The sequence below is a fragment of the Artibeus jamaicensis genome, unplaced genomic scaffold (assembly GCF_021234435.1).
Source record: "Artibeus jamaicensis isolate MK-2021 breed Jamaican fruit bat unplaced genomic scaffold, CSHL_Jam_final scaffold_474, whole genome shotgun sequence".
In the NCBI taxonomy this organism is placed as follows: Eukaryota; Metazoa; Chordata; class Mammalia; order Chiroptera; family Phyllostomidae; genus Artibeus; species Artibeus jamaicensis.
Window position 1 is genome coordinate 381,812 of NW_026522046.1, and position 23,664 is coordinate 405,475.

General features: G+C 41.4%; 1 protein-coding gene across 2 annotated transcripts in view; it reads right to left on the reverse strand.

Annotated features, from left to right (window-relative positions):
- CCDC50 (coiled-coil domain containing 50) overlaps window positions 1-23,288 on the reverse strand; it is a 68,817-nt gene extending 45,529 nt beyond the window's left edge. Inside the window, exon 1 of one of the 2 annotated variants that reach the window (XM_037131780.2) lies at window positions 22,986-23,288. In XM_037131780.2, the coding sequence (XP_036987675.2) occupies window positions 22,986-23,034 (49 nt within the window). In that variant the 5' untranslated portion in view covers window positions 23,035-23,288. The remainder of the gene's footprint in view (window positions 1-22,985) is intronic. The other variant, XM_037131781.2, reaches the window with a different exon arrangement.
- Window positions 23,289-23,664: the final 376 nt, after the last annotated feature.

Consider the following 23,664-nt stretch of genomic DNA (forward strand, 5'->3'; position numbering starts at 1 on the left):
ACCCTTAGTGTATTTCCTTCTACTCAACTACCTACAAATTGCACACACATTTCTGCAATTCTGTTATGAAAGACAAAGACATTAACTCTACACATTGTGCACTCGATTAAGGCATGGAGTATCATTAACAATGTTTCAACTGTTTGGGGATTTGTATGGTTGTGATTTTGGTGCGTTTTAGTTGGTTGGTTGGTTGGTTGGTGTGGGTGGGGAGGGGAGCACAGAGAATGAGAAAGACTTGCAAGTCTAAAGAAAACCCAGTCACCGTTACACAGATGGCAGGAGGGGTAAGTAAGAACACTACACTGTCTAAAAAATTTCATCATCAACCTCAAAACCCCCATTCAAATGTTACCTGTTAATCTAATCCTAAAGACAGACCACCAAAACCACTACAACTGACTCCCTCACACCCACCCAACAGATACAACTATGCTTTTTCCCCAGTGATCTCATAGTATGTACTAAGTGTAGTACTATATCACTAACCACATTATAATTACTTTTACTCATCTGCCTCCCCAGAATACACTGAGGATCCTGAAAGGCAGGAAAAATCTTATGAATCGTTTTCTTTCCAACCTTTACCCCAGGACCTGAGATAACACTTTCAAATAAATACTTGTGAAGAAGGGGCTTCCTGAGGGAAAAAAATGAAAGGGAAAAAAATTACTAGTAGACATGATGTACCATGAAATATTGCATATTTTTGCAGGAGTGATCTATCCATACCCCCCAGGTGCTTGCCTAAAACAGGGCAAAGGAGCAGCCTGTCCACCCACACTGCCTCAAATGTCAGGAAAAGGGTCTGCTTCCATCACTCCAAAGTTCAGAAGGATTCAAGTGAAAAGGTTCAAGTCCCTGATAAAATACCAGGATGCCCAGAAAGATGGCACAGTCAGGCAGGTGGCCAAATGCTGGGCCCTTCAGACCACAATCAACACATCAGTCCATTTAGGAAGAAAGGATGGCTCTAAGGTATGGAATAACGGTGTGAAATAAGTGGCGTTCCAAGACTGGAGCCCAGGGCTGTGAGAAAGGTGTTCACACGGGAACACGTCTGCCCAGCTAGGCGACCTGACGGCACGCAGCGTGTGGGGGGCATCTGGAAGCAGAGCACGTGAAGTGTGCTGAAGTGCTGGCAGAAACTTTCACCAGAATCTGGATCTGGTCTTCTGGCCATTTGAGAAAACTGGCTCATGTCTTCAGAAGTTTCCTACAGTTGCAGGCTGCCACAGAATCTTGAAAATTAGAAAATGTTAATAAATTAAGTATAAGGTGAATGAAAAACAAGCCAAGGTTAATAAAACAAACAAACAAACAAATAAATAAACAAATGAACGAGGGAGGAAGGGATGTAATTCTTAGTAATCCTAGTAATGGAAAGACATTTTCAGGGTTAATTATCCTACTCTAAACAGTACAGAAAAATGGAAAGCTACCCTTTCCATAAAAAGCTCTATGAGGCAAGACACTAAGAAGCTAGGAAAATTCCTTGGCAAGTAGAATGAGGAAAACTAAGACAGATAGCTGAACAAACTGGCTGAGCAACTTACAGCCAGATGCAGGTTGTCACCTCCCTAGAGGTAACATCTCGGCCTCAGTGGTGTTTCTTTCAGCTCCAGGACCAGAAAGGCAGTAACACTGGGGAAGCAATGCCAGGACCAGCTGCAATGACTAAAGGCTCCTGCTCTGGCACTGACCAATCAGTACAGACCAGGCCCCTGAAAGGTCACAGCTGGAGAACTGATAAATATTCTCCTGAGACCCTCCCCTGAGGCCTTCCTAAGATTCCTGCCTACAAAAGACAGATAAAATCCTCAAGACAAAGGACCCAACACGTGCTCTCCCTTGGGGGACCACACCCCCACCTTCCCCATTGCCTTTCTTCTCCCCCAACTCTGCCCCAGCGAGCACTTGTCCCCAGCTCTAAGGGTCTCCGTGAGACTGGCAACCAGGAGAGCAATGAGCCGCAGCAGCCCGTCCCAGGCTGATCCCCTGAACCTGTCTCCAAAGCCCGCTTTTCTCTGACTTCCCAGTGAACTATAGTAGCCCAGCCTAGGTTTCCCTGTTGCTTCTTCTATGCTAAGCCTTTGTTTCATGGTACCCAGCATTAATAAACATACCCTCAAAGTCACTTGGATTTGTGTTGGGACATTCTTTCCTGCAGGAAGTCAAGAACCCACACACTACAGTTGGCCCTAGGCAGACCCACTCAGTTACTGGGCAGGTCCCCCGCCCAGTAACACAAAGACCAGAATGGTGTAATTCAGAGGAGCCTTTGCAAAGGTCTACCAAATATCTGATCTGCTGCAATCACCACCTTGGTTAGACCACCAAGGTGGTCTCAGCCACTGTTCATAAAAAGGAGCTGACTGATTAATCACCTTCTTAAAAGCACAAAAACTGATCATCAGAAGGGATTTTAGTAGTTGTCAAATAGTTAAGTCTCATTCTGTCCAAATAATCATCTGGAGTCCTCTTAAATATTTCAGCCACAAAAGGCCACTTTCTTTCAACACAGCTCCCTTCCAGATAACTGCAGGTAAAACTGCAGAAGGACAAAACCCGCCAGCCAGTACAGATTATCCACTGGTCCTCCGTCCACCTTGGAGCACTCACATTCCCCAGAGCGTATGCGGATTTTACGTGTAACCACAAGCACTCTGAAAGCTGTTGTTTTATATACCCCACAGATGACCAGCCACGTGGCTCATCACACGGGGCACATGCAGGAAGTCCTGAAGGTACTCTCCACGGTATGAGCAGATCCCAGGACTGACCTTGTAACCTACAGTCTGCAGTATACTCTGACTACAGTTGAACTACCTCACTTTCAACTTAACTTTTATTTAGAAACTACTAGAAAAAATAAACAGCAAAATCCTAACATTGATTAGGTACTCTAGGATTAAACTGTAGCTTAATTTTCCTTTTTAAAAATTGCTCTATTTCCCAATTTATCTACCAAGAAGGGGAATCTTATTATCTATAATCTTTTTATTCCTTTTTAAAGATATATATATATACACACACACACACACACACACACACACACACACTAACCTTATTTAAGCATTTCAACAGTGAAAGCAACAAATTTTTACTAGGAAAAAAACTGAGTTGTAGTAGGACTGGTTCATTAATTCAGCTGAACTATACCATCTCTTTAAGGGCACAGAATAAAAAGTTTGTTTTGTTTTTCTTTTAATGGAAACAAGTATGCTAACAAAAATAAAGTCTACCTAAGACCCCAGATATGTATCATCACATCTTCCTGAGAAACAAAGCAAGCAAGGAAATATGAAAAGTTGCTCATTACAATAGGGGAGAAATAACACTAATTCTTCATTAGAGAAAAGTGTTTTACTAATACCAAACATGAAAGTAATCCCAGTTACCATGCTAGAATCTAAAAAGAAACAATTCAATTATATGGTGGACATTATCAATAGTTCAAGCATTAGTTTTAAGTGTGTGCCTATACACACGAACATACACACACCTTCAACAAAAGCACAAGACTGAGCACAGTTACAGAGACATTTTCAAAAGCAAAACAAATGACTTAATCCCAACACTTCACTTTGATGCAATAATCAAAATAGGTTCCTGAGTTATTTTTTCTAATCCCCCAAATTCAAAGCTAAATGAAAATCCCAGCAACCCAAACCACTTGTTTGGCAAGCAGATGCATTACTGCTAACCACAGACACACTAGGTTGCAGGAAAGTGGGTTTTGAAAATGCTGAGGTAATACGTCTTCAAATCAGAAGTACTACTTTAATATCACGACCATCTACATCATTATCAGAGACCACAGGGTAACTGGGTAACTTATTGGAAAAGTGAAAATGACAGAGTCAGAAATTTCCATCTGACAGGGTAAAAGACTGTGAGTGAGTGAGCGGACCAGTGAAAAGGGGGTGAGGAAAGGTAGCCGGGGAAACTGCAGTTTTACTTGCTGGCAGAACTGCTGGATCGAGATTACACTTTCCACAGGAAATATCTGACTCGAGTTATCACGAATGATAAAAAACACACATATCCACAGACAACCTCACAGAGTCCCTGAGCTGCAGGCGTCGACCTGACAGACTGGTGACTTTTAAGCCAAACCTTTCTGTGTCGGCAGTAATAAAAAAAAAGCCACCCAAGGAAAGTACCAACTCAGATCTTGTCTATTCTTAGAAAATGCAGACGTAGATATTAACATAGATCACTCACATCGAGCTTCCTTTTTTCTCAAGAAATATCTCACAATCTCAAAATGAGCTGAACCAGAGGTCATTCAGTCTGAGTTCCCAATAAATTGACGCCTGGGTTCTGCATTTGTATCCCCACCAAGTAATCACTAGGCTCTCTTCCAAACACCAGGTGACCTGCACCCACATGGCCCGTGGATGGGATGGATGTTGGATGGAATGCATGTTGGATGGAATGGATGTTAGAAAGAATTTCTTTAAACTGGACCAATCTGTATGTTTTATCTGTTCATCATTATTCCATCTACTAGGTCACATACACAAAAAGTTTATACAGCTATGATAGCCGCTAATCACATGTAGCCATTTCTCCAAACTAACTAAAATTTAAAATTTTAAATCCAGTTCTTTAGTTTCTTCAGCTACATTTCCAGCACTAAATAGCCAGATGGGGCTGGTGCCCACCATTTTGGACAGCGCAGAATACAGAACATCTCGACACCGCTACAGAAATTCTATTGGACGGCACTGCTCAAAACAATAATCACAGTGCAATAGACAGAATCGTGCTCATTTAGGTAACTAAACCACTCAGTAACATTTAAAACCATTTTAACTACGGGTGCGTGTGAGTGTGCATGTGTGCTTATGTTTACTCAACAGATATAAGTCACTTTACCAGTGTGGACAATGAAGGGTCTTGAATATATATGATTGGTCTGTGTTAGCCACTGAATTATCTTCAAAGTTAATTATTCTTGCATATTATTCTTACATGCTTCTTCTTCATCAGCCCTAATGGGGTGGTAGTTCAGCTAACCTCAGCAGGGTGAAAAGATCAAGCAAGCACTGTGTATACACAGTCACAGAAACCAAGTGAACAAATCTCTTTTTGGAAAGGAAGGTGAACTAGTATTCAGTACAGTTAAAGAAATTCAATTTTGGGAAAGAGAACTGCTACTGAATAACCCCCCACCAGAAAGCTAATAATTTACATCAAACATTAAAGAAACTGGATTCCAATTAGCACATGTGTGCACTGGTGAATTTTGACTGCCCTTGAAAATTAAACTGATCACACAACTAGAGAGTATTCTCCTAAATGTACCACTTGCAGTGCCTTCTTTAAAGAACAGTCATATTTTACATGGATGCTCCACTTCAGAATAATGTACCAACGTATGAATTCACCCAGAAGCTAAGTAACTACTCTTAACTTCATAGAAATGATTACAAGAAAGAACTCTTACTTTAAAACAATTTATTTTAATGGATTTATAAAACGTCATAATTAAACATAAAAATGACTATCAAAATTATACTTAAAAAAGAAGAAAGTCTCACACAGCCTTTTTTTCCTGTAGTACACAGCACAGGACATCACACAGAGCACTGGTGACATGAGGCATTCAGTGACCACTTCCGGCCCAAGGATGCAGTAGGGTGTAACCGAGAGGACTCTGTTGTAGACCACTCTGCCTGGTTCTAGGAATTGTATCTCGATCCCTTGTGGCTAAGGGCAAGGGATCACCTTTGGAATGCCAGTCACAGGAGACAAAGCCTGTCCCTGGTAGCAAACGCTGCCTCAGTTTCCTCTCTGCCCCAAAAGCTTGGTTGGAAGTCAATGACAGGTAAGACCCCTCACAGCAGGGGGCAACCTAAGCCGGACTCGATGACTTGGGAGGCCTGCATGGAAGGACTGGGGGGGGGCTGCAACAAAGAGCAATGGACTCTGGCCCCCCAGTTTTGACATAGCCCAAGTTCCCATGTTCTCTGGGAGAAGTGTTTCCTGGCTCTAATCCCCTTAAGCTTGAATACCTGTTGGGGAGAGGTGGAGGTCCTTGCCTCGCTAGAGCATGTCCTAGGGAAGAATCTGGCATCACAAAGACTTGCTGATAGACCTGTAAAATCTGCTCTGCTAAGAGTGCTTTCATTCATGTGATAAGGGTCCAAGAGGAAATGAGTATGTCTCCCAAAGTTTCTGCAACTCTCTTTCTGACAGACACTGACTCAGACTTTGAAGCCCTCGGATTTCTTTGATATGTTATCTACTGTTTGAACCTTGCTGCCCTGTATTCCTGTGTATTAGAACCCAACAAAAGGTTACGGAAGAGGGTGCTCAGGGCCTTTTTCTCCTCGGAGGAACAGGCCGCTGCTGGCCTTTGTCTCCCCTGAGAAACTGGCCACAGCCCACTCCTTCAACCCCAAGCAGATCTCAGCATCCCTCGGCCATATTTATTCATTCACGTGTGTCTGTGGCACCGGGAGGACCCACGAAGAAGTCGCTCCCACAGTACTCTTACTCTGAGTTTAGTCCTGGCTCTAACACTTACTAGATGATTAATCTTCAACAAATTAATATTACTTAAATCTGCTTATCTGTAATATGAGAGTAATACTAACCACTGTAGGTACTTGTGCACTGCAGGAAAACTGTATATATTTCTAAAAGTACTCAAATTATTCTGACAGAGAGAGACATTCTAGGTAGAAAACAATGGACCACTGATAAACACATGGGTCCTCAAAGGGATAAACACCATTAGACAAGCAACAGCAGACAGGATTTTTTTCCAAAGCAATTTTTCACTAAGGAAATCCAGATAGTAAGAACTTCTTTTATTTTGATTCCATGTATCCCTAAAGAAACTCCAACCTCCGGTTGTTCCACTATTTGAATGGCACTTTTCCTGGCTCTTAAACAAGCCCTCAAATGGTTTGGCAGCTCCCAGATGGTTTGGTTTCTGTTTGCCTTAGCCTAGAAAGAAAAGCCACCCATCTCCTTAAACCTCTGCAGGATAAACCCAGTCCTGCCCATTAAAACCCAAAAGATCACATCCAACCCAACTTAAGTACAAGTTTACACCAAGAGAAGAAAAACCATTTTGGTTTATTGGCTTCATGTTACGAGAGAGTTTCCTTAAGTACCAGCTACTGCAAGTTCTGTTTATCCTTGAGTCAGATATTTCAAACTTTCTACTTCTCTTCTGCAAAGAGATAACTTTAGCTAGCCCTTTCTTTTCTATTATGATTAGTGAATTATTTTCACTTTCAAAAACATCATGAGTAATACTCAAAATTCCCCCCAAAAACTTTACTGTAAATAGCAGTCATGGGATAAGAAAGCACAATAACGATATCCTCCCAGAACCTTGCTCGCGTCCAGCAAATCACAACATTTACATTTCCACTCTGGTAACCATTTGTCAGAACTCCACACACATTTCCAGTAATCCTGGACTACATAAATCCAAAAGTATAAACAGAAAACAAATGCATAAATCTTGAGATTTCTGGAATTCTACTCCCATATGCTCAGTAACTGGTGATGTTTACTGACCAGAGACATATTTTTCTAAAAGATATCTTGAGATCATGGGTATATTTTTAGAATCAACTCAGTTTACTCTAATCTAGGGGAATGCCCCCCAGAAGATCAGGAGAATTATCTTCCTAATCATAATACAAGTAGGCTTACGTTAAAATCAGATTCCCTCTTCCATAAACTACAGAGTCTACACAGAAGAAGGAAATAACTCAACAATCAAGTGGAAGAAGCCAGCCTGTGTCTCAAAGTACAACCGGAAAAGCCCTATTCAGACAATAGGAGGTCGTGTGTAGATTTCCAGACCAATTCTTCCAACAATTACTGTGGCTCTTATGTAGTTCATCAAAGGAGGTATTTTATTTTTCTGAGAAAGAAATCTGTATTCACCTTGGTGGTATTTAAGTTAAATGGGAACTGTTGGTGGTTCTCTACTCCCAAAGAAAGTTGGAAACTCAGCTGGTGCTGTAGGAAGAGAGAAGCAAAAACTGAACCTTAGTTATAAACTCCAATAAAAGGGAAACTGAGATGTCCTCAAAAATACAAAAGCAAACAGCCTGCATGAAGCGGCAACTTGGTTGTTTGGATTCCACCTGATTTTTAAAGAGTATTTCGGAGAAGGACAACTTTACACACCAGGATTCAAATGCTACTTACTTATAGGCTAAAAATACTTGGGCAAGTTACTTAATATATTTAAGCATCAGGCTCCTCATCTCTAAAACGAACTAAATAGTGTGAAGACTAAATTAGACAAGTGAAGGGCCAAAGGAAACATCTGTCACTCAGTAAGAGGAAGTTCAATAATTATATTGGCATGATCAGAGTTAATGAATTCTTCTAATTACCTAGTCAGGCCCCACTAAGTCACTGATTTTCACAGATCCAGTCACTTCTATAGTATAAATCTATAGTGGACTACGCAATCACTACTTCCTCTTATGAAGGTATGGAAAGGCTCTGTTTCCTGGAAAGGAATTAAAAGATAATCAGCAGTTCACTCCATTTCTACAGCTCTTTAACCTCTTAGGTCCAACTGAGGCTGAACACACTTTATACACATGTTGCAGGCCTGAGGGAATGGAAAAATCGGTTTGTCTGTGCTTTCTGATAAGCTCCACCACTCCGAACTTTTTCCGTTACATTTCCAGGACCAGAAAGCAAAGTATAATTCTATGTGAAAGTCATGTAATTAAAGATCATTAGAAAGGGAGACTCATCGGGAAAGGCAGGAGGGCCCCTGACCAGGGTGGCACGGTTGGACGTTGTCCGGCAAAGTGAAAGGTCACCGATGTGAGCCCCAGTCAGGGCACCTGCTTGGCTTGCGGATTTGCTCCCTGGTTAGTCAGGGCGGGCGGCGGGTTCCACTGCCAGCAGGGCCGCACTCGAGAGATCAAAGCGCATAGCAGAGGCAACCTACTGATGTTTCTCTTTCACAGCAATGCTTCTCTGTGTGTGTCTCCCTCTTCTTCTACCTCTCCCTCTAAAACCAGTAACAGTATCCTCAGGTAAGGATTAAAAAAAAGAAAGGTAGGAAGGCTACTGAGTCAAAGTATAGCCAGTCAAACTCTAAACCCCGAATTCCCTGAATTAACAAGTAGATTAAAAATACTGCATGCATAAAACCAGATAAAGTTCCTAACTGCTATTCTTACAGTTGCTCTCCTGAAAGCTTTCTGCCAAATCCACATGACATTTTGGTATCTCTACTGTAAGAAAGGTGTACATTTCTTACCTATATTATAGAAATTTAATTGCTTTATTGTAGCATGTAGGGAACAAAACAAGTCAAGTACAAAGAACCCTGTTCTTATCAATAATTCCAGATACCTGTCTGAATTTTAATTCTGCCTACCAGCAGCTCGCCAAGTGACCATTAGCAAGTCACTTTCCAAATCAGAACCTCAGTGCCCTGACCTGTAAAGAAATAGTCCAAATTCTCTTTAGGAACACACTCAGATACAGGGGTGCATGAAATGTAACTGACTGAGTATAAGTGATATATATTTGTCTCCTGGACACAAGCGCATCATCTAAAATGGGACAGTCACATCTTATATGAAAGACTCCAGATAGGATGACTGTGGGTTAACTTTCTACACCAAATACCGCCTTCTCTACTGCTGCTGCTGAGTTTACTATTTCTACCACACGAAATGGTTAAGGTCTGCTTTTATCCATCTGTATAATAGCTTTAACCACCAATAAGTCTTCAAATAACCTTTCATTTAATCTGATGCCTTATAAAAAGGCAGACTTACCCTGTTTCAACTAGTGGCTCTCATAGAGCTGTGAGTATCAGAGGAAAATGCGACCATGTTATTTCCCAATGAATACAAATGTAGGCTGTGCCACCTACATGTGTACCTGGGTTCCGATGATCAGCACACAAGATAAAAGGTGAACACCTTTTATATGTAGAAAGTTTCTTGATGATCATCAAATTATGTAAGTTGAACTGGGATGTGTTTTAGATGGCCTGGATTTCTCCACGAACTGCTAGTGAAACTGGCTTCAGTATACCCTACAGTAGACTTGGTTATGGGATTCCCCTGCAGAGGAAGTAAAAGAAAATCAGGGGCAGTCTGCATCTGCGAACAGGAAGACATGCTATCCAAACACCTTTCTGCTCTAGAGGGTTCATCTGCCTAACCTGTTTTTCAAAGAGCCAAAAATTATTTTGATGATTTTTAAAACACTAATATAATATCTGTCTAGCAGTATGCATTTTTGTGGTACCAGATGTTTTTAGAACAGTGTTAACATCTAATGTCCTATATGAAGCTGAAAGAGACTAGTTTTCCCTAACTTAGAAAACTATTCTAAAATAAGTACAAATTAAATATATCCACCCCCAAAGCAAAAGCTCTTGAGATTTCCAACCCTCTTGTGACCATAAGCCATTCCAAGTTTGCAATCTGTGCATTCATCGTTTGTCTCCAACCTAATGTTTTCTTATTCATCACACGTAGCACCCATTATAACCAAGCATTTAAGAACATCGTACATGTTATGTCTGATCTCTTTAGTTAAAAACTTCTAAGAACCTTGCCTCCTTTACCTAAAAACAAATCTAAAGAAGAGCGTAAACAAAAATTCTGAATGAATCCCAACACCATCTAAGAAAATAACTGCATCTTCCAATAATAGCAACAAAATGGCACCATATCACATTCTTTGAAAATGTGCACATTCCAACAGGGTCATACATAATTAAAATCAATCCATAAGCAGGTAAGATCATTGTCTCCATAGGAGACTACTATGCTTTTCAGTCTTGAGTTAGGCTTAACACCAATAAACCTCTTACAGAAATATGAGCGATGGGAAGAACTCATACAAGAAAAAGTAAATGACTTGCTCTCTTTACTCCTATCCTGGTGAATTCACCCAAATGAGCACAGCTCTTACTCTAGTGTCATTAGTTTAGTTAGCACAGGTCCGCTGGCCTACTGAGCACAAGCTGTGGGACTGTGACAAGTCTCCTGGAGCATCTGCTACATGGAGGATGCCCAAGAACACTGAGATCAGTCAGGTAACAACTTTCTTGCCAGAGAACCAGTGGACCAACACAGAGACTAAGACATGTTGCTTAAGGATGTACTTCCGAGTGGGCTGAAGACACACACAGGAAAGAAGCAGAGTTGAAGAGATCAGCATTTAGCAGATCAGGGAAGGGTGGGGTGGACACATGTAGCCTATATTTGGCCAGTGGAGACAGAAATTCCAGGCAGAGGATTGGGAGGGGGTCACAGAAAAAATAGTCTGAAAGGAGGAAAAGTATGAGCATTTACAGGGCAACTTGAATAGTAAGGTCAAGAGACTACACCAGTATTAAAGAAACTGAAGCTTAGAAATATTGAGTGTTTTCTCTGAGTCCTCACACCTAGTAAGAAGTAGAGGAAATATAAAACCAGGTTTCACAGTCTACATTCAGGGCACTTCCCTTTATAAAGAAGTTAAGTCTGCTGAAGTTAAATTTTATACTATAGGCTTGATTTCAACTTGGATATATTATTTAAGTATATCAGTAAACTAGAGCAAATACTGCAAAATAATTCTGGAGAGAACTCAATTACTGAAAAGATGCATAGCAGAAATGTATACAGTAAAAAGACAGCCTCCTGCTCTAAAATGATGAAGAATGTGACAGTTACACACTGTGAAGTAAGTGAGAGTCGTACGTGTGTGCAGACACCTCCTTTCAGTTGCACAAATCCTTTCCGCATCTGCTCCCCACATTTGGGGATATATGTGGAGAGAAACCATAAATAGGAAACAAAAGGACAACTAAATAAAAATAGAATTCTGATACCCAAATATGAATAGCTAAATAAAATCCTAATGATAGGTACTACAACACATCCTGCAGAACAGTCATCAGGTTTCACTTAGTGATCAATTAGAAACAGAAAACGAACTAAGAACCTCCGGACAGTTTATGGGAGACCGGTGCCCTCTGGATTCCAACTGCCGATGAAAACTTTACACGACATATCCAGAAGAGGTTTTATAACGAGGACCTCATTCAGTCATCACGTTCAACTGCCCATAGGATTTCTGCAACCTCTCCCTCAGTTGTATGGTCATCAGTAAATACCTATCATGGTAATATTATTAGGATCACGCCCTTTTCACTCACCCAGTGTCCAAGTTTGGCCAATAAATTATTTAACAGCCCTGCCTTTAAGCCTCAGTGGTTACCCTAGTTTGGGAGCTTGAGTGCCTCTGAAACCAAGCTCCTGGAACTCAGAGATGTTAAAAGCATGGTGAAGGCGTCATCAATAGCTCCCTAACCATTTTCTAAACCTGTCTGTACCCTGCAACACACACATGGCCAAAATTATCTGACAAAAATAACGTTGTGGAGCTTTACTGGGGTAACTGTAAAAAGAAAAGAAATCAGAAATGCTTTGTGGGCGCACTAAAGCCTAACGTGAAATAATGAGGTCTGACCATGGAAACCTGGGGAGACAATGGAAGCAGACCTGTCAGGCTGGAATCCGGCAACCACTGCCAGGGCAAGACACCGACCGTAGACAAAGCCAGAAAGTGATCTGCACTTGCAGACATCGAGGGTGAACAAAACAGCTGCTGGCCTACACGTTCGGCCACACCCGCGATGTACGGATGGGAGGATGAGGCTGTTAATCAAGTTCCTTCTTTTCTCTTTTTCTGCTTGAGGTTTCCCATCTAGACATGACTTTCTGTCAGTATTTACCAACCTGAACAGAACCTCATGACATGAAAAAAAAAAGCTAGTATTTTAAAGTATTTGGTGGAAAGGTACTACTCAAAATTAGTGAATTTACTTAAAAATCAGGGACTCCTTTATGGAGTCAATAAAGAAAACAAATTTTGCTGTTGATGATGAGGCAGTGGAGAGGGAAAATATCTCCTTATAAGTCATTCGTGGTTTTACCATATGCAGTTAAATGTCCTGGAGTAAAGTTAATGGAAAGTGACTCAACCTCTATGACTCATTAGAAACGGAAAAGCCAAAAAAGTCCAGGGAAGACTCCCCTGGTATCTGACCAGTGAGGAGCCGTGTCGGGGCTGTTAGTGCTCGTTGCACACTAAGCCTGCAAAGTCTGGTGGCAAATAAGCCTAAGTACTTCTTATACAGGTTGCCAAGAAGACAGGTGATACTTCACTCATGCAAATGTCAATAACACCATGTGAAGAGAGTTGGGAATGATGATAAGCAACCATAAGGAAACTTAAAAAAACAATCTGCTCACTTATGCACTTCACTCAGGAAACTCCTCAGACCTTTTCTCAGAGCTGGTATACGGCATACTTCTGTTTTATGTGAGATTCTATTTATTTAATCAATTTTGAAACTCCCAGAAATTTATACAGAGTTCAATTTTTTCCTTCTTAAACCAAATATGTCTACATTTTTAAAAATCACTATAACAAAAATATCCTGTTGCCCTGGCTGGTGTGACTCAGCAAATTGAGTGAGTGCTGGCCTGCAAATAAAAGGGTCACAAGGTTGGATTCCCAGTCAGGGCAGCTGCCTGGGTTACTGGCAAGGTACCCAGTGGGGGTGCAGGAGAGGCAACCACACATTGACGTTTCTTTCCCTCTCTTCCCCTCTCTCTAAAAATAAATAAATAAAATCTTTTTTAAAAATCCTGTCATAAAACTTTTATCAACAATAGTCCTGACCAGCACCACTAGATTAAATTATAGTTATAATAACTAATACAGTGATAAATGAGATATCAGAAAAAAAGATGAATAAGGAAGTTTTATTTTTAATTTCATTGAAATGGTCTAAAAGAAACCATATTTTTCTATAAAGTACCAGACAGTAAAAATGTTAACCTCTGCTAGTCACAGGGTCTCTGTCACAGTTACTCACCTGTCACAGCAGCATGACAGCAGCCATAAGAGATACACACACAAATGAGCATGGACATATTCCAATAAAACTTGGCTCGTAGGCACTGAAACTTTGTATTATTTTCACATGTCACAGAACATTCTTCTCCCTCTCTTTTTTTCAGTCATGAAAAATGTGAAGACCACTCTCAGCTCACTGGCCGAATAGATACAAAAACAAGCAGTTGTGAAATGGGTTGGACCCAGTGCCGTAGTTGGCAGATCCCCATTTTAGGGCAGCAAATTTCAACCACTGGAAGAAAAAACGAGATGCCACTTATTCCTTAACACTGGTAGAGAAATGAGTTGCCACTGTAAAACCTTAGAAGAAATAATAGGGTAGCATCTCTGCTTTAAGGTGCCACAGTATCCTCAATACTCGGGATAATCCAAATGTTCATTGTTTAAATCCAAGTGTATAATCTGGGTATAAAAACTACAGATTCCTCGGACCATCTCTTAAAGATTTAATTGACCGTAAATAGAGCCAAGAATGTGTTTACAGCAAAGTTCCCCAGATAATTCTCATGTTGTACCAAGGTGTAAAAACCACTGACAGTTCCTTATAAGGCTAATATACACACACTCTGGAAAAAGTCCAACCACTGTTAATACAACAAGAATGGTTTGTACAACATCAGTGTAACCTGGCAGCCAAGGTCAGTGGACTGGAATGGGCATGTGCAATGACGACTTCACTGTACTAGTCGGTGGGGGCGGTAGACACCATTGAGGAGTATGTGTACTGTGTGGCCACCGCATTCTAAATGAGTGAGTAGAGCAACAAAACTGCATTAAACTTTATGTTAACCTTGAACATTTACCCACGGAAACTATGTGGATGATTCAGAAGGCCAATGCCATGGGCAACTGGTGATTGGCAGCTTCATCACAACACACCTGCTCATGCATCGCATCTTGTGCGGAGTTTTCCACTGAAACATCAAATCACCCGGGTGATGCAACCCTCTACAGCCCAGATTTGGTGCCCTGCAACTTGTGGCTTTTCCCAAAATAAAATCAGCTCTGAAAGGGAAGACATTTCAGTCTGTCAATGAGTTTTGGGAAAATACAACAAGGCACCTGATGGCAGCTGGGCAAACTGTATGAGGTCCCAGGGTGCTATCTTTGAAGGAGATTGAGGCATCATTGTCCTAAGTACAATGTTTCTTGTATCTTACATCTGCTTCAATAAATGTCCCTATTTTTCATATTGCATGCTGAATACCTTCTGGGAAGACCGCGTGCGCCTGTGTGTGTGTGTATTTATATATGATAAAAGATTTGAATCCAGAATATTCAAAGAACTCTTAAAACTCAAAAATAAAAGTCTGATTATTTTTTAAAAGGACAAAAGCTTAGAACATACTTCAAAAAATGATATCATGGCAAATAACTACAAGACAAGAGGTTCAACACCATTAGTCATTAGAGAAATGCAAATTGAAGCCACATAAGGTAACATTACACATCTATTAAAAGAGTTAAAATTTTAATTTAAGAAAAAAAAAGACCTGTAGTACAGCCACTTTGAAAAAGAGTCTGGCAGGTTTTTATAAAGCTAAACATACACTCATCCCTACACCCACTAATCACACCCTAGGTGCTTACACACAAGAAATGAAAACTTACATTCAAAAAAAAAAAAAAAGCCTTATGCATGTTTACAGTGACTTTAGAACCACCAGAAAGTGCAAACCACCAGTGAACGGACAAGCCCATTGTGGTGCAGCTACACAGTGGAGCTCAGCAAAAAAAATGAACAAAATGACTAATACAACATAACACCCTAAATATTACGTTAAGTGAAAGGAGCTAAAGTCAGAAAGCTACTTCTTGTGTGACTGCATTCATATGGTACGTTTGCACAGACAAAAAAACTGTACGGGCAGAGAATGAATCAGTGGCTGGCGGAGACAGGGAGAAAGGTTTGGAGGTTATGTAACTATGTCTTGGTTATTGTGGTGGTTACAAGACTATACATTTGTCAAAACTCAAAACTATATACTAAGAATGATAACATTTCATGGTATGTAAATTATGCCTCAATTAATTTGACTAAAAAGAAAAAAACCTGATTTATAAATAGTACTGGCTATATACTGGTTCTAGTTTATTACAAAGTTGTCACTGTTTTTATGACAGTGTGTAGCTGCTGTCATACGCGTACCTACACACCTTAATGTGTATACTCATGTTTTTAATGAAAGCTAACAGTGACTTAGTACCTACAATGTGCCAGACGCTGGAATACTTTAAATCTCTCAATTTCCATTTAACAAATATAGAAAATTACGGCTCACAGTAGCTAATATCTTGCCTCAGGCCACACAGTGAGTGAGTATATGAATGAGCAGCAATGTACATCAAACCCACATGGCCCTAGAGCCTAGCTCTCTTGCCTCAATATACACCCTTGCCATTTACTGTTGCTGTGTAACAATACCCCTCCCCGCATAAAAAGCTTAGTAGCTTAAAATAAAGTTTGAGTATCCTTCACGGTTCTGTGAGTCATTCAGGCTTAGCTGCATGGTCCTCACACTGGGTCTCTAATGTGGAACATGGTGGCTGAGGGCGCAGTCACCGAAAGGCTCAGCCAGGCTGCACACCTGCATCACAGACATTGCTAGCGGTGGACACCGGCCGTCGGCAAAGCGCTCAGCGGGGACTGTCGACCAGGGCCCTTTCATGTGGGCTCTCCCTGGGGTTTTGGCTTCGCCTGGCATGGCAGCTGGATTCCACAAGGGCGCATGCCAAGAACAAGTGTTCCAAGAGACTGGGGCTGAAACCTCAAGGCTCCTGGTGAATGAGACTCGGAAGTCACGCTGCATCACTTCCCCATCTACTGGTCAAACACAAGTCTCAGAGCCAGCCCAAGTTCAAGGACAGGGGACTACATACAGGCGTGAATACTGAGAGGCATGGCTCATTCCGAGGTCATCTTTGAAGACCAGCTCCACATACCCTCACCCCATAGTGAATTACAGATTATTTTAAATTTCTTCCTTGTACTATTCTAAATTTTCTGTAATATATGTGTATTCTTCTGTAATCACAGAAGTAAATTCTTTAAGATACAATATTGTGTTTTTTCAAAAACAACAAAAAAAAACCAGTTCACCCATTTCTCACGCACCACCCCGGACTTCACATCCCACCTCTGGCAACCACCAATCTCTGTTCCCTGTATCCATGAGCTTGGCTATGTACGACTGTATGTATGTATGTGTCAGATTCCACATATAATGAAGATTATACTTTGTGTTTCTCAGACTTATTTGACTTCACATAATGTCCTCGAGGTCCATTCATGTTGCTGCAAATCTTAACATACAAGTGTTTTTTAAAAGGATGGCAAAAATAATTTTTGTGTGTGTCATGTCCTTTTAAAAGTAGTATCTTTAAACACTTTTAGACTGGTTTCTAAAGTCAAACATCTGGGATTACATGGTCTAAATAATCCCCAAGGTCCCTCTGAATATAAAAACCAATTATCCTTTGTAGGTCTCATCCAAGATCTAGGATATCCTGATGTTACAGTCTGAAGCACAGCACACATTTAAATGGGTCATCGTCAAAAATATTAATCCCAAGGCCCTTCCACTGGCTACTTCTGAAATTTCAAATATACCTGTTACAAGGTTTGTTTTTCCCCTACAGAGCAGGGTAGTTCATTTCAAAATATACTCCTGTACTTAGAGAAGTAGAATTTTAAACTGGGTTTACTTACGTCTTGTGGTATTTCTGTTAGTATGACACACTGTTTTTTGTTACTGAGATAAAATTCATTTATTTCAAAAAACGCCTATGATTTTACTGAAATAAGAACTGAGGAAAAACCACAGCCTATGACTCTGAGTTTTCTTCCCTAATACATTTAATCTTAAAGTGTCCATGCTAGTAAGCATTAGTCCCTTCAAACTGAGTGTTCTAGAGTGGAAATGTGGTGTTTTTTTGTACAGAAAAAAACACTGAAGCAGGAGTGTAAACCCCTGTAGTTCACCCAGTAATTCATTTGCTGAATCAAAATAAAACCTAAAAAATGCTCTTAAATAAAAATACAGTAAAAACTGTGTTATATTAACTTTCACACCCAATACTCTCCCTAAAATAACTTCAGAAAATCTGAAATTGATTTGTCATGCATTAATTTCATTCTACTGTTTCAAGCATATGAAACACACCAGGAATGGATCTCACATATCCACAGAATAATTTAAAATAAAGAGAAAAGGGGGTAGATAGGGAGAAAGAAACGGAGAAGGTAAGAAAAAAAGAGAGGAAAGTGAGAAAAAACACAAAGTAGGAAGGGAGAGTGGTGGGAAGGCTGAACTGTGTGAATACACAGCTTTCTAAGGCTGGGTCCCAAGATCCCAATTCCTAGCACCTCAGTCTCTGTGGTTCGGTACTAGTAACTTCTCCAACCTGGCCTCAGACTTTCAGCTGGAAAATGAGGCAGCTGGCCTGGATCAGTGCCTTATCCATTTTTTAAAAAAATCACTGATTCACTCAGTAAAGTACTGCATATCTGCTCATAGCAATAAACTGAAAGGTTTCTTTCTCCTTTATGTGAGAGGTGTGTGGGGTCCTGGTACTAATTTAGAGAATTCTTTACATCTCCTTGAACCCCTCATGACTGCCTGTGCACCACAGGCTGATCATGTCCCTGCACCGCAGGGCATGTTTTATTGTGAAAGTACCCCTCCCCCAATAAATGGCAAAAGATTCTTTCCAGCTGCCAAATTATGTGATGTTGCTTTGCACTTAAAGAAAAAAAATTAAACCTGTAACTCAAATAAACATCAAAACCACAAAACAGCATTTTAAAATATGTTTTCATTAAAGTGTTATCCTTAACAATGATTACTTCCAAGGTCAGAAGGAAGGACATGGAATTATTTTCTTTTTTTTCTTTATTACTTTCTTTTATACCTATCTATGTTGGATGAATTCTACTTATAATACACTCCTATGAGAAAATAAACAAATTTTTCAAAGTTTTTTTTATATTTATTACTGGCATTATGATACATGATAGTCATGGTTAGAAGGCATTAGGTCTGCCCTATAAGAACTTATACTCTGAGGAGGAATATAAAATAATTATGCCAAAGACAGAATCCTGCACTAACAGACAGGATCTATTAATATATTCATTCTTTCGCACATTCAAGTATTTGCTGAGTATTTGCTGGCTAAGTAAAAGACCTGAAACCAGATGAGGATTAAAAAGCTCAGAAACCAACCTCCAACTCCAGAAGATCCAGCCATGGTCTTACTCAAAAACAACCAGAAAAGTCTGCTGTGGAATTCTGAAGCAAAAAGAAAGGGGGTCTGCCCTGGAGCCAGGGGCCCTGCACCTCGCAGGCTGCCTCCTGTGCATGTGATGTGAGTGTAGATGCTCCCGGACTGGACCACTTGCCTGACTTACTGAGCCGGACATGATTTTGTATCTTTTTTCCCTAAAGTTCTGGATTTATGCCATTAATTTAATTTACCACTTTATGCCACTGGGGTGTTCTTGGCCTGAAATGAATCACCTGAAAATAAGCACCTAAAATGCTTTCTAGGTATATTTCTGAAAATGTTAATCTCTACCTTTCATTAAAGAAAAAAGGATTTGCTCACAGAAGAGCTAGCTAACTTTACTTCAAGAAATAAGTCACTACTAGGTGCATGGACTTCAGATGCTAAGTGTGTGAGTGCACACACACACAATTAACTTAAGAGATGGTGAAAGCTTCCAGCTGAAGGACAGTAAAGGAACAAAATACAAGGAAGAAAAAGGTTGGCACTGGGAGAAGATGGGATGCTTAGAACATATAAGTGCTCCACGGCTAAAAGTGGAGAGATTGATTACAAAGGAGTTAATAAAGTTTAAAAGGGTCTAGACAGTCTAACACTCTTGAACCACAAGTTTAAGATAATGTGAAAGCATTATTAGATGAGAGAAAGGAAAGATTACAGTGATAAGCAAACAATTAAAAGTAAGTAGTGACAAGGGAATAAATAGGATTGGAGAGAGCAAAAAGGAAAGCCAGGATTATTGTTTCAGAAAAACAATTCAGCAACGAGGCTAACATTTACTGAAAATCTTAGTGTGTTAATTGATGGACAACGCTCATATTCAGAAAAATATGTTCCCAGTTCTGATCTAAACTAAAAAAGTTCCAGAACACTGTTGTCTGACTGTACCTTTGTCTAGCATTCACAGACTGCATGATGCTTTTGAGTTATATGCTGATAAAAAATGTCGGAATTATTTCAAATGTTGCATAGAACCACAAATGTTTCAGAAGAAATAAAGCATTATTCCTAAACATTGGCAACAGTATTTCTGTAACAGAAAGCATGCAGATGTTCCGAGTACACTTTTAAACCAGGAGCATGTGTTGACATTTAGTTAGACTTCATTCTTTTCACCTACATATGAACTCAAATTTGTCCCTTTGTCTCCTATTTTAAGGGAGATTTCCCAAGATAAAAATACTGCCCTGGTTTGTTTTTTTAAAAAAGATCTGTCCAAATGATAAATATCTTTGACTGCTTTAAAACTAAGTAAACAAGCACTGGGTTTTAACCTGGAAAAGAAAATTTTCAAATATTCCCTTTCCCTGATGTCGGCTGCTACCCATGACCTCTGTTGAAATATTCACAACAAAGGTCACAGTGCTCCCCACCCTGCCAAAGCAATAATGCAGTGGGAAAGAGCAGAGGCCCACTGCATTATTCTCAATCTCTTCTGTAACCTACCCCATGACCCCAAATTGTAACTGTATATAAACCTACTTAAGGTTTAAAAGAAAAAAAGAAAAGTGGAGCAGAAAGATTTTGTTAAAAAATGGGTTTTAAAAATCTGTGCCAGAATATTAAGCAACCTAAACTTCCTTTTCAAACTAACTTGGAGTTTCAGAACTAAGAACAGTCTCAATGTTTGGGTATGTTTTACCTAATCATAGGCACAAGCTTTATACTCTTTAATTAGGGTCCAAAGACATTGTTAGGGAGTAACTATGGCATAATTAAAAGTTATATTAGAGAAAGCTACACTTTATTAGACTTGACTACTTCCCAGATCAAAAACTAAACCAGCATTAGGACGGCGCTAGTATACATACATCATTTCCTTTGATAATCTCTGAACCAGAAAAAATCAGATGCTTACAAAGACAGTGATCTTCTCAACAATTTCTGAACACTTTCAAAATCAACCAATATTTAACTCTAACTTAATGAAAGAGACAACTGAGTTTCCTTAACACTGTACCCTATTATGTAAACTGGATTACCAAACACTCTATTACATGACATGAAAGCAAATCACGTGTTAAACTCCAGAGTTTAGCAACAGAAACATCATGTATTTATAGATTAAAGTGTTTGTTGCACCCCTTGAGAATGAATATACTAGAATAAATCATTTGTGTCTTGGTTAGAAATCAGAAGACCTAAGAGTAATATAATTGCATAGGCATAAAGTGAGTTTCAAGTTTCTTCCAGGTCACTGACAGGCAGAGGGAGCTGGGCAAAATCACAGCACCGATTCTTAACTGTTAAAGTTGCGTTGGAACTCTAATCCCCAGCCTAGGCATCACCCACCCTTAAGGAAGCACTGCACCTACTCAAGTGTCACTTTCCCTACAGCAAAGACACCAAAGCCCCCCTCCCCCACACACCCCTCCCCCCACAAACACAACTCAGACCCAAACGGCTAAAGGTATACAGAAAATTTCAAAGACTAGGACTTTCAAAGTGTAAATCTGCCCTTCCTATCAATGTCAGGCTCCCCAGTCTGGAGTGTGCTGTGAAAACTACATTTACATGTGAATGCCATAATCTTCACCAAAGCTAGGGTGGGAACTGAAGGGTTGAAAAGTACTAACATCAGGATTAGGGCCTAAACTCTAACATCCTTCAGAAACAAGAGGACAAGCCCAGGCCCAGCCCAACCCCATTAAAAATTCCACACAAAACCTGTGACTCTGTGTCCTAGTGTTTGGATCTCTGGGAAACAAAACAGTCAAGCTTTCTTTTGATTTGGGGGTCAACCTGAAGACCCACAAGACCATCTGAGTCAAATCAGTTGACAAAGAAACATGAAGTTTCAAGAAAGCCAAGTTTCCTCTTTTCAATTCTACATTCCCAAGGCACCTCAAGCCACAATGCACGCTTGAAATAGATGACAGCCACAACAAAGACAACCTTTGCAAACCCAGATAGTACTCTGGAACTTCTCTGCTTCCTAGGGACAAAGAACAACTGAAGACAACTGACTAAAGGTTAAAGTGATCCAGCAGCACCCAGGATCTCAATAAAAAATATGTAGGTCTTGGAACAGCTGATGGAAACAAGGGAAGAGAAGTCAAAGGAATACTTGCTGGTAGCCAAGACAGGTCACTACTAATCAGGTTTTATTTTCCTGGACATCTGTACAAGGAACCATTAAAAAATCAAGGACACCGTTTAGTCCCGTTCCCCTTCGCTCAGTGCTTTCTGTAAGAAAATGCTTATACAGCTTCCCATAAGCTCGCCGCGCTCGCTGGGCAGTGCCAAGACTAAACTTTTAAACCTTGAGGAAGGTGGGAAAGTCAGCCAGCCAGACGCTGGGCTAGGAAAAGTAGAGAGAAGGAGGGAAAGAGTCAAGTTTCAAAACAAAGGCTCCACTAGGAACTGAATGTCAAACCCTTCCCGCGTCCAAGCCTTCAAGTCAGCTATGCTGGGCCTCGATTTTTAAGAACACAAATAAATCAGATTTACCCAGTTCCTTGTTCACCAGAGTATTTGCACAACCACTTGATGAGGGTGCTGCTATCCTCGCCCCCAACCCCCACCGCCAACAATCTCCTTACGCAGGGTAATACTGAGGCTTACAACGTAAGTGATTTGCCCAAGGTCTCACAGTAGAGCCTAAATTCAATTCCCTTCACGTCCAGGGCAGGCCAGCACCAGGTGGGCGACGAGCGACCGCCGTGGGGTCCGAAGGGACGACGCCCCTGCCCAGAGCGAACCCAAGCTGGGAGAGGGGAGGGGCCCACGCGCGCTACGTTACACGCCCCGGCGCCTACCTTCCTTGACTCCAGGCAGCTTGGACTGGTCGATGCTGACTTCAGCCATGATGGGCCGGGGTCCTCGCTGCCCCTGGCCACCCGCTTCCCCGCCGCTGGCAGCACGGAGCTCGGCCCTCGCGCAGCAGCAGCGCCAGACGCAAATCCGGCCGGCAGCGTGCGCGGGCCGGGAGCAGGGAGAGGGGCAGGGCAAAGGCTGGCGACAAAGGCAGAGGGAGACCGGCTCTGCCACCACAGGCTGGCGGCCCAGCTGCCGCGCCGCAGCCACCTGCTCCCGCGCCCCCCGCCCTGATCAATACCAAATATCCGGAGCCCGGAAATGGACTCGGGCCGTCCAGTACGGAGGGAGAGAGGAGACAGAAAGGAGGGCGGCGGGCCTGGGTGGGGAGGGGCGGGGAGGGGAGCTGCAGGTCTGAAACCGCAATTGCGAGTGGCTGGCTAGCGAGGCGCGACTCCCGCGGCTGCCACCCAGCTGTTTCCTTTGTGCGGTGTGACGCGCTTGAGGCCGGGGCCCCGCGGTGCCCCCGCCCCTGCGCCCTGCGTCTCGGCCGCCCCAGGGTCGCGGCTTCGGTGCGGGCTCCGCGTCCTGAAGGCCTCAACGGAGGGCCACACGGGTCACCCAGAATATAATCGTTACTGTCAACCGTGTATTTAATATTCTGTACTCTGGTTTTGGGGC